The sequence below is a fragment of the Gadus morhua genome, chromosome 19, assembly GCF_902167405.1.
Source record: "Gadus morhua chromosome 19, gadMor3.0, whole genome shotgun sequence".
In the NCBI taxonomy this organism is placed as follows: Eukaryota; Metazoa; Chordata; class Actinopteri; order Gadiformes; family Gadidae; genus Gadus; species Gadus morhua.
The window spans coordinates 19,769,589-19,781,733 of record NC_044066.1 but is presented as its reverse complement, the minus strand read 5'-3'; the positions used below and the strand labels follow the sequence as shown (position 1 = coordinate 19,781,733).

Here is a 12,145-nt window from a genome sequence, read left to right as displayed (position 1 = left end):
GGAGAGGGGGGGCGAGCGAGATAGACAGAGAGGGAGCGAGGCTGTTTACCGTCGGCCTATTAGAATGCCCATCAGAAGGGAATCGTACTACAGTTATTGAAATTTCACATCATGTCAAGCAAATAAAAACCCGGGCCGCGCTCTCAATTCAGATCTCGCTCTCACCTCCTAATCGACGCCGTTACACCGCGCCGCGGGTTCGGGGGTTAACGGCGCACACTTGTGCGGTGTGTACCGCACAACACACGCCGCTCACACAACAACAAGAGAAGAAAAAAAAGAATGCAATCTTTCGCCGCGTCGAGTCGCAGACAGCAAAGCGTGACCATGCAAACACACACAAGCACGCGCACACATACACACACACACACACACACACACACACACACACACACACACACACACAGACACACACGCACAGAGGGATGGACGGCCAACCACTCCTCAGGTAAGCTCTGAAATGCTAATTCGGTTAACATGGTCACATTTTTTTTTGTTTATCTTTTGTGGCCCACATTAGAAACGTGTATATTTTCCCGCTCGGCTGCCCGTGTACCTGCCTGATTGAAATGCTAATTTGGAAAAATGTGCAATGACCTAGCCTGGCTTCCATCATCTCTCCCCCCCACTCCCTCCCCCCCCCCCAACACATACCCCCTCATCCTCCCAAACAGCCCCGGGTACCATGTCCCCTCCTAACAAACAGACTGCTGGATCACCCCGCTGCCCCCCCACCCCCACCTCTCAATCCAAAGGGATATATTTTCTCATTAGAAATTATACTTTTCCCTGTCCATATTTATAGACGCAAAACCAGGGGAATTACACTGCAGAGAGAGAGAGAGAGAGAGAGAGAGAGAGAGAGCAAATGAGGGAGGAAAAGGGAGAGAATAAGAGAGGGAGAGCGAGGGAGATAATGAGAAAAGAAAAACGAGGGAGGAAAAGAGAGAGAAGGAGAGAGGGAGGAAGAGTAAGAAGAGACTAAGAGAGAGTATGAGACAGAAAGATGGACACGGAAGAGCAAGAGTCAGAGAGACAAAGAGAGAGAGAGTGAGGGAGAGAGAGGGAGGGAGAGAGAGATGGAGGGGGAGAGAGAGAGATGGAGGGAGAGAGAGAGAGTGAGGGAGGGAGAGAGAGATGGAGGGAGAGAGAGGGAGAGAGAGAGAGAGCTGGAGGGAGAGAGAGTGAGTGAGGGAGGGAGAGAGGGAGTGTGAGAAAACGAGAGAAAAGTCCCCAAAAAAGAGGGAGAGGGGAAGTAGAAGAGCACAATGAATGTTATTACAAAAGGCAAACTGATTGAAATTTTTCCTAAGGCGTATCAAAGGCTTGTTTAGCATTTGACCTTCCCCGCCTCCGAGACAAGGACTCCCCCCTTCCTCTCCTCGTCTGGGGAGGGGGGCTGGGGTGGGGGTGGGGCATGAAGCGAGGGAAGGGAAGCCTGGGCGACCCAAGGTTCAACCGTTTCAAGGGTCCTATCTCAACAACAACAGCCGTCGTTATCCCCGTAACTCGCTGGCTCTGTCGGCGTGACATCAGAGCTAAACGGACGACGTCCTTCGAATGACATCGGTAATTAAAAAAAGGAGCTTTTTATGAAAGGGAGGACAAAAATTGTCTAATCACATCCCACCGCTTTAAGATAAGATGGAATGCATTCTGGTTTCAGTCGGCTACGTGATGACGAACGCTCGTCGAGAGGAGCTATTAAAAGATTGCTGCAATGCAGTTTGTGTGCGACATCGCAACATTAGTACACAACGTACACCGGTCACACCCAGCACCCCCACGCACACGCACATACACACACGCCCCAGAACAGTGCTGCCGATGAATGTGAGGGTGATGATGTAATGGGTCATTTGGGAGCGTTTGAACTGATAAGTGATTGGTTTGGCATGAGAGCTGTCCCAGCAGAAGGGTTTGTTTGTGTGTGTGTGTGTGTGTGTGTGTGTGAGTAATGTGTGTGTGTGTGTGTGTGTAATGTGTGTGTGTGTGTGTGTGTGTGTGTGTGTGTTTGTCTGTGCGTTTGTGTGTGTGTGTTTGTCTGTGTGTGTGTGTGTGTGTCCATGTTAAAATGTATTGATAGTTATTGTTGGCTATTGATGAATAGTTTGATCCAATAGTTTGCTAAATTGTAGGTCTCTTACTTTAACAGGAACCAAGACTTTTTAGGCAGAGAGATTTTGAAGCAATTATTAAATCAGACCAACCTCCGCTACTTCCTTCACCAAATAACAGACAAGACCCTCACCCATTCATCAATACCCCCGCCCCCCCACTGAATCTCAAGGACCGAAAGAGAAAAAAGCAAGGCATCATAGATTTTGCCCATTTTTCTATTATCTTTAATTTGTCAATTTTTTACCGCAGAGGAATGGTGAGGTTGGGGGAGAAATGGGGGAGGGGAGGGAGAAATAAGCCCCTTCGGACCTTGTTCTGCTTAATTACATTTCACGGCGGATAGAGAGAGGCAACTTGAAAGACAAGGGCTTGATTTTGACGACCAGAACTCTCAGTCATCAAGCTCTTGCTACGGGGAGATGTGTGTTTGTATGTGCGTGCGTGCGTGCGTGCGTGCGTGCGTGCGTGCGTGCGTGCGTGCGTTCGAGAGAGAGAGAGAGTAAGAGGGAGAGGGAGAGAGAGAGAGGAAAGTGGGCCAATCGTCAATTATCTAGCAATTTAAAATATACTGATGAATATGTCTGACTGCTATCTGAATCATTAAAAAACTACCAATGAGATGTGTTCATGCTAACATGATTCCCGTTCAGAGAGAGAGGTGAGGGCGGGGGGGGGGGGTATGTATGTCACACCTTCCTTTCCTTCCAAGGCCCAACCAAACCTCCTCCTCCTCCTCCTCCTCCTCCTCCCCCTCTTCCATTTTGCCTCACCACTGTTTTGTGGAATTTAGCATGGTCGCTAATTCCGGAGGCGCGACGCGGTAGCATAACACTAGCAAAACGTAGCATAACAACAAAGCCTATCAAAGCGCCTCATATAGCCGGCTTATCACATCCCTCAGTGCCGGGGAAGAAGCATAGCAGACGCCCTTAGCTAGTGTTAGCTAGTGTTAGCTAGTGTTTTCCATGTTTTTTTTTGTTATCAGTTAGGGCGGTGGCAGTTGGTATCTTAACATTGTTAGCTGCAACTCTCTTTCTAGAATGATCGGTTCTGACTTGACTCAGGGCAGGGCCAGAGGCGGCTGCCATGCTCCGTGCTTCAGACTCGGCACCTCTGAGGTACTCCACCCCCGGTTTGACTGACAAGCCCGAGAACAAAACACTCGGGCCGCAGCACCACCAGAGGAGAGGGGAGGGGGTCAGGGGAGGGGGTTTCAGTTTCACTTACACCGATTACTCACCGATTCCCATGGAAGATCTCCTTGGTGCTTGAGAAAAAGAGGATTTTGTGTACACACACACACACACACACACACACACACACACACACACACACACACACACACACACACACACACACACACACACACACACACGTTTGCCCACATTAATGGTTGCGCAAACACACACACACAAAATGACATCAAAAATAACTGACCACTTCTGCCAAGCAGGTAAAGAGTGGGAAGATTTGATTTAAAAGTTTTATCTCGCCCAAAAACACACACACACACACACGTTTGTACACATAAATGGTTGCACAAACACACACACACACACACACACACAAAATGGCATAAAATATGCATGACAAAATAACTGACCATTTCTGTCAAGCAGGTAAAGAATGGGAAGATATGATTTAAAAGTCCTATCTCGCACAGAAACACACACACACACACATATATAGACAAAGACAGACAGACACACAATTAAAGCCGGACATACAAAAAATAAACAACAACAGTATCAACAACGGTCCTACTGCTTCTGCAACCCAGATAAATAGAAAGATTCAATTTCACATTGTGCGAAAAATCGGACACACACACACACACTCACACACACACTCAAACACTCACACTAACACACACACTCACACACACACACACACACACACACACACACACACACACACACACACACACACACACACACACACACACACACACACACACACACACACACACACACACACACACACACTCACAGCCTTGTTTCCCCACAGTCCTTCACGGGGAGAGATGAGGCTTTGCCAGCAGCCACAATCCACTCCCACTCACCCCTAAGATGAAGCCTTCCAGGCTCTCTCCCGCCGGCTGAGGCCATCCAGGCTGTGGGTCATGGAGGAGGAGGAGGAGGAGGAGGAGGAGAAGGGGGAGGAGGAGGAAGAGGAGGAGGGGAGGCGTGAGGGGGATGGACTACTAGTCTATCAAAACACCCAGAGACCCCTGAGTTCCTTTATTTGCTCGGTATCAATCTCAGCATTAACCCCTCGCTAATGGGACAGCTGTGGGTCAGCGGCCCGTCTCGTCGGGGGTGCCAATCAGGGGTCTTAAGCCATGGGGGGGGGGGGGGGGATCAACTATCGGGGGGGTTGGGGGGGGGGGGGGGGGGAGCCTCTGAGTGGCTTCTTAAACGTGGAGACGGCCGTATCGATTTTTCAGGGGCTCCAGAGCTGGGGTGGAAGGGGGGGGGGGAGGAGAGAGAGAGAGAGAGAGAGAGAGAGAGAGAGAGAGAGAGAGAGAGAGAGAGAGAGAGAGAGAGAGAGAGAGAGATGGGAGAGAGAGGTGGGAGAGAGAGGTGGGAGAGAGAGAGAGAGAGAGAGAGAGAGAGAGAGAGAGAGAGAGAGAGAGAGAGAGAGAGAGAGAGAGAGAGAGAGAGAGAGAGAGAGAGAGAGAGAGAGAGAGAGAGAGAGAGAGAGAGAGAGAGAGAGAGAGACCTTGCTATCCGAGGGGAAGGCCTATGTCAACTGCAGCTGGATGGGAGTCAGCCCACCCACCCCCAACCCCCCCCCCCCCTCCGCTCGCTCCCCTTGGACCCCGGTCACCGGTCCGCTGATCAGAGGGGGGCCCCTGACAGAATGACCCTGCGTCGGCGAGGAGTCACTGAACCTGCAAACACCCAGAGGCCACGGAGTTGGCAGCTCCAGAGAGGTGTTGGAGGGGGGGCGGGGGGGGGCAGCTGGTGTCGACGGCAGACTAAGGGGGGGGGGGGGGGGGGGGGGGGACGACCAACATCACCACAGATCCCCGTAATAGAAAAGGCTTTTAACCTTAATGTAGGAGCTGAGAACCCTGTTAGAGGCCGAGTAATCCCCCCCCCCCCCCCCACAACCACAACCCCACCTCTTGCGTCGCTGCTCTCATTTGAAGTGGATAGGTCTCCAGCCCCCCCCTCCCCCCCCGCCCTCGCACACGACCCAACCCCCCGTCAATGTCGCTTTCTCCACCTTCACTGTTTTAGTATATTGAGAAGCTAGCCTAGCATGTGTGTAACTGGTGTCTATGGATAGGGGGGGGAGGGGGACTGAACAAATGCTAACACCAAAGCTAATGACGCCGTAACGCAATACAATGGATGTTGTTCTGTGTTAAATGTTGTTTTTTTACATGGTTATTTTATTATTCAACTGCTTTGTAATATATTATAATTTATGTCTGACACTATTATAATAATTCATTATTATTATAGTTTATAATTATTGCGGTATTCACCACATTTAGAGGCATCGGAGAGATTATAGATATTTGGTGGATTTGTGAAGCGTGGTACTAGAAAAAACAAGTGGTGCTAGAATCAATGTTTTTGTAATACCGTTCTGAATATCAAAAGCCTCCTCTTAAAAATACACTTATTTGTTGATTTTGGTGAGTAGAAAGCCCTACTGAGAGAGAGTTATGTGGTATAAACATCAATATTCGCATTTAGCTTCACCATTGTGTCTGTGTATTTTGAAATTCGTAAAAAAAAGAAAGAAAGGAAAAGGCCTGGGCACTTTGAGTAAAATATGCTAATTAGCAGGCGCGCAATGTCCCATATGAAATCTATCTGCAAGACAATGAGAAAATAATTACAACAGAGGTAGAATTACAATGACCATTTTAATCAACCTTTGAACTACCGTTTCACCCTATTTATACAGTTTTTGATTCCGTGACCCAATGGTAAGTAATCACTTGAAAATTACAGTTTAGTTTATAATAGCTCTATGGCTCAGACACATTATTTCTACAGAGACAGGGGTCTTAGGATTACAATGAAGATATGAATCTTGCATAACAACCATCTTGGCGAAAAAAATTCATAAAATGTAACCGATATTGAAATAGGACGAGCATGGGAATATTGATGTGGAAAATGATAGCCGTTTGAGAAGTTTTTTATTCAATACTTGTTCTGAGAGTTGAAAGTTAGGGTGAACATTTTAGAGCAGTATTGATGTGTTCTTTATTTTCAAGTTCAGATTTATTTCTACACTAAATATAAAATATTAAAATGTATTTCACCACTTTTTTCTGAATCTTCAGGTCATCATCTTTATCTTCTGTGGAAGATCTTTAGCAGTTTTTTTTATGTGTTTAAGTTAAGGTAGAATAGAGAAGGCTAATGAAGGCTACATGATGATACACTAAGGCACCCCTTATTGATAAAGGACTGTGCCATAATACTATACTCCTTATTATACTCCTCCTCACCCCAACACAGGTTTTGATGCTATTATTACTTCCCTAGTGCATTCTGATTTAATTATGCAATTGCATTCAATAATTGACCAACAAACATTCAGAACCACCAAATCTAAACAGGGTCCCTGCCGGATCCCCCATCCAGTCATCTCCACTTGGTACAGCCCAATGAGCTCTGATCACCCACAACTGTGCATGGTTAACCAGTGAGCTGGATCACATAGCTTCCGCACATTAGAAGTTGGCGTTTAGTCTTCATGGGTAAAGGATTTCATTCTGGTGGAAGAGCCAAAGCCCTCCTCTAGAGGAGATATCATCTGAGGAATGTCTGCCTCCCACACAATATTCTATCTCCCTCTCCCCCTCCCTCCCTCCCTCTCTCCCTCCCCTGTGATAACGGGTGGAAACCCAAGCACCCATTAATTGACATGGATCATACGTTGAAGTGAGTCACATTTAGCCTTAACTCTTGTATTGAATAAACTAGTGTTTTAAAAGCCATTTTGAGATTTAAAATGGAATCGCCAAGGCCTTAGTTGAGTGGACAGGTTCTACGGTATTCACCCACCTGCTAACAGCACTGTAATTCAAATGGTAACAGCAAATAAAGATATTGTAGCGAAGGTCATACTGATAATTCAAACTATCGACTTTTGTCAAAGCTTCTAAATGCTACTATTTAGTCATCTAGTGGAAGCTTTTATCCGAAGAATTCATGTAATTATTATTACTTTGAAGTAGTAGAAACATGGGGCACGGAATTTTGCTCCGGGATGTGTACAGGTTATCTGCAGGCATTTGGGATCGACCCTAGAACCCTTGCAGCTAGAAGAAAAACACCTCTGACTAGCCTGAAAAAACAACAACAACAACAACAACAACAACAACAGCAACAACAAGACTGTTGCCATAGATTTCCTATTCTAAGGACACATCGGAGAAATAGCGAAAGCATATTTCTCCCAAGCCTCCGAATAAAATAATAGGGGGTGGGGGGGGGGGGGGGGGGCTGCGATGTGCTGCATTGGGCGCAGATGATTTCCTATTGATTTTCTTCCTCGGGCGGTGGAGAAAGCTCTCAATTATCCCTGTCAGCAGCTCCCATTGGCCGAGCTCAACGAGGCAATCCACGGCCATAGTGCCCCGCTTTGCACCTCACAACGAGGGCTAAGAAAGCTAATTCAAAAGTGGGAATGTGTCAAAAGTTATACATCAATTTGCATGAAAATAAACACCTTTGTGAAACACTCAGAACGTTGTGATAATTCAAGCTGGGGGTCAGCTCCCCTTTATTTGGAGTCAGTGCATTGTGTTTCCAGGAAGTCTCTTAGAAGGACATCCCATAATAATCCCATCTTATTTTTTAAATTCCCTTGCCAGTCAAATATGGGATAGGGGGTGGGGATGAGGTGTTCAATCACAAGGAAAAAACTGTTGTCACCGAAGCCTCTCTGTAGAGATGAAAGAAAAGACTCTAAAATCCCCTAGTAAACAAGCCAACCGCAAGTTATTAACCACAGAAGAAGAAAAAAAAAGACGGAAAAGGCGGGAAAAGACTGCTAGGGGAGTTAGCAGTGTGGGAACAGAAGGGCTGCTGTGTGAAAAGCTAACACGTTGTTTTATTATAGCCACACATCTCCATAGAAGGAGGGCGTCACGTTGCTATTGGCTACGTGTTCTATAGGTATATAACCAGCTGTACGACAGCGTTAAGTACACACTGCTGAACAACAACACTGACTGAGTACTGTTTCACAACCAAGTTTTGAATTATGAATTATTTTGCCTCATTTAATAACAAAAGAAAACAGCCGCAGGGGCGGGATAAGAATCAACCTCGACAGAAAATGAACCGACTGCTGCTTAGAATGACATTCAGGGTTTAAAACAGGTTGTGTTTGTTATTATATAAATATATTATTCCACCCGGTTGAAAATGTGTCTGTTGGAATTAGGGTGTAACAACTACTATTTCCATGTTCCAAAAAAAAAAGAAAAAAAAGTGGTCAGGGGCACGTCAATAAGATTAATAGATGGAAAAACTTAGCGAGGAAAAATAAGAAAGATGCAGATGCAAAGTTTAATCACACAGCTCTGAAAGGCACTTCCGTGGGCCAGCCAATAAAACCCCCTTAAATATATTGGTTTGAACAGACTGTAACACAGAGGCAACATAATGCCAAAAACAGCCTTTGACACAAACAATGCCTGACAATGAACTGATGGCAGGAAGAGGAAGTGACCATCGCAGCAGAGAACTGAAACAACAGACCCAGTGACTACCGTGACTCATGTTTCAATACTGTACGTTGCAAAATTGCACGGCTACACTCCCCAGCTCATTATACTTACGAAAGAATTAAAAACACAACAATAATCTAACTATCTTAAATGTTGGAACAAACCAACCAATGACAGATGACCCCATAGACGGGGCTAAACCGGAACATTAGCAAAAAGCGGACCCTGATGTAGGTCCCTGGCATCACGAACACGGCCGCAATCAGTGTGTTGAGACAGCCAGTGCCAGAACCGCGACAGGACTTCCTCATTGCCACCACAACACACGTCTGTAGGGCTGGAAGTGGCAGCGGGGGCCAAAGCCAAGCCTGGGTCGTTATTATAAAGAATGAGAGGGAGGGAGAACGGCATGTTGCCATCGACTTGTCAAGGCCGTGCCGTTTGGTTTCCAATGCAGCCTCTCTAGTCGTTCCCTTTGAACACACTGACGCTAACAATTTAGCAGGGCGAAATAGGCCTGGTGATATTTGTATCTGTGCTGAATCATTACCGCTATAAATTATTTCAGTGGGAAGGAATTTGCTAACAACGGCTAATATAATCCGCCTTTTTCTTAATCTTAGCAGTTAGGCCAGTAAGTCTGTCATAACACTGTCCTGAAACAACAGGACCACCCAATAAGTATTTGGCTATCCGACACCTTGATAGTCGTAGCTGTTTTTGGACTTGATATCGGGGGCCATTACGGTGATTGTTGCAAACTGCCGAAAAATGACGTTACCATGACAACCCGCTGTCCACTCCATAGCCCTCCCAGACTGTGGAAAAAACTCACTTCTCACAGGCTCCTCCTCCTCCTCTTCCTGCGTCACATGGCCTTTAGAGGGCGGGCCCCTGGGGGACTGTGTCTTCTTGGTCCGTTTGGTACTTCCTGACGGTCGGCCCTCACCGTCATCTGGAAAAACACAAGGAATCTGGTGTGAAAAACATGAGCTAAAGGTGAGAGAGAGAGAGAGAGAGAGAGAGAGAGAGAGAGAGAGAGAGAGAGAGAGAGAGAGAGAGAGAGAGAGAGAGAGAGAGAGAGAGAGACAGAGACAGAGACAGAGACAGAGAGAGAGAGAGAGAGAGAGAGAGAGAGAGAGAGAGAGAGAGAGAGAGAGAGAGAGAGAGAGAGAGAGAGAGATAATAATGGGAAGGAAATAAAGAAGCCTGACTTTAAACCCTGGGTAGTCTGGTTGTTTATTGCTCCTCCAATGTTCCAAATAAAAAGCAGTCTGTGCATTCTTTCAAGGGGGCAGATGTCAGCTCTTGACTGTGGGGGTCTGGTCGCAGGTTGGGTGTTAAACCAGGGACAAAGTTGAAGGCGGGCTAGGGGAGCAGAGGCCACGGTGCCTATATCCACACGCCAAGGAAAACAGGGCCTCCGATTTCTGGCGTTGGGTTGCACAACACAGCCAGCAGGCCAGTCAGGTACAAGCCATGCCAGAACTCTGGATCTCATTTTCTCTCCCTCTGCTCCCAGCACTACCTGCCAAGCTTATTTAACAACCATAAAGGCAGCATTCATCTATATTGGAAAAACTATGCAGGCCTCCAAAAAAAAAAAAGAGAAAAAAAAGAAAGAAGGGGAAGAAAAAGAAAAGCAGGCCTGATAGCCGTGTCAAAATAAAGCAAAGACAGCTTCACTCATCTCTCTTTCTTACCTATGCGTTCTTCTGGCACCTTGACACGAGAATTTGACTGACACAAGAATTTAACTCGGTGTACAACAGTGCTTGCTTTTGTTCAATAAATAAAGAGCCAACACCACCACCAACACCACCACCCTCCTCCTCTGCTTGGCTGCCAAGGCGCTTGCTCACCCTACCGCCTGAAGGCTTCTATACCGTGCTAAAGTTAACATGGTGCTCCATGCTAAACGCTCGGCTAAAACTAGCAGCTAACACTGGCTCGGGCCACACTACACCGAACCCTCCTGCCCTACCCTACTAAAGTCAACTAAACTCCACTCTCTCTCTCTTTCCCCCAAGCCTCCTCAATGCCTCCTCTATCTCTCTCTCCCTCCCTCTCTCTCTCTCTCTCTCTCTCTCTCTCTCTCTCCCTCTGAGCCAAAACCATGAAGAATGATTCAGCAGAACCCAACACCCATGTTTACTGAAGTTGGACGCATTGATGCATTTGTTCCAGCAATGGTTGGTGTGCAACACTGGCCTTTTATTTGTAAGCTGAGATGGATGTGTTTGGGGAGGAGGTGGAACGGGTGTGGGGGTTTGGGGGGGCAGGGTGGGCTTGGGCCGGGATCGTTAGCCCCCCCAGTAAGACAGATGATGGCCGCGACTCAAGCCTAGTGTTGGTGGGTGATCTATGGACCCCCACTGCCTGAGATGTGACTGGGGAGATCGATGCCCCTATGGCCGGACAGTGGCACCACTTCTAGCACTAGCTCGGAGGCAGCTATACTAGTAGTTTGATGCATCGCGGTATTTAGTGATCACGGTTAGAAATAAATTGGCCTGTATCTCAGTACATCCACCCACCACACAGTCCCCCCAAGACAGGGAGAGAGTTGGTAGAGAGAGAGAGAGAGAGAGAGAGAGAGAGAGAGAGAGAGAGAGAGAGAGAGAGAGAGAGAGAGAGAGAGAGAGAGAGAGAGAGAGAGAGAGAGAGAGAGAGAGAGAGAGAGAGAGAGAGAGAGAGAGAGAGAGAGAGAGAGAGAGACCTTTGAAGGACCAGCAAGAAAAAATAAAATCTATTTGCAATCTACTGCCGGCTGTGATTGCTTACTTTGTCCTACTTTGCCATTTTTTGACAGTTTCGTAATGATGCTTGGCATAAATAGGATGGGTTAACGCTTCATTTCATGTTTGAAAAAATAAAAAAGTGGGGGGAAAGTGCAAAAAAAACAAGGGGTGCAAGCTTATTTTAACATGCGATAATCTTATGGGCGAGCAGGAAGTTAATTAAAAGCTATAATTGGCTGTGGTTTGCTTTTCACAGTCACCAAAGCGTTTATTCACACTTTATTGGGGAAGAAAGGAAAACATTAGCGATGCTAGCGGCGAGGTGGCTAATGCAGGGCCTATTAATGTATACAGGGCTGCACGGGCTAATTTTAGATGCCAAGGGTGTTCTCATGAATAGATTGATGATCTATAGACGCTACTGTCATCATTTTAATAACACTAACACAACGATCAGGATTCACTTTTTCACAGTCAAGTTATCTCGTCTGCCAAAAGCTTAGAGGCCCATACAGGCCTTCATCTAATTCATCCTTTTCACAACAATAGAACAGCACGCATAGCTACAAACTGT

The 12,145-nt window shown here is 46.7% G+C and overlaps 1 protein-coding gene across 3 annotated transcripts in view; it reads right to left on the bottom strand.

Moving 5' to 3' along the window:
• Positions 1–12,145, bottom strand: part of mdfic (MyoD family inhibitor domain containing) — a 29,237-nt gene that overhangs the window by 15,618 nt on the left and 1,474 nt on the right. Inside the window, exons 3-5 of one of the 3 annotated variants that reach the window (XM_030341679.1) lie at positions 9,666–9,785; positions 4,184–4,234; positions 3,362–3,388 (exon numbers count right to left, since the gene is read on the bottom strand). In XM_030341679.1, the coding sequence (XP_030197539.1) occupies positions 3,362–3,388; positions 4,184–4,234; positions 9,666–9,785 (198 nt within the window). The remainder of the gene's footprint in view (positions 1–3,361; positions 3,389–4,183; positions 4,235–9,665; positions 9,786–12,145) is intronic. The other 2 variants (XM_030341680.1, XM_030341681.1) reach the window with 2 other exon arrangements.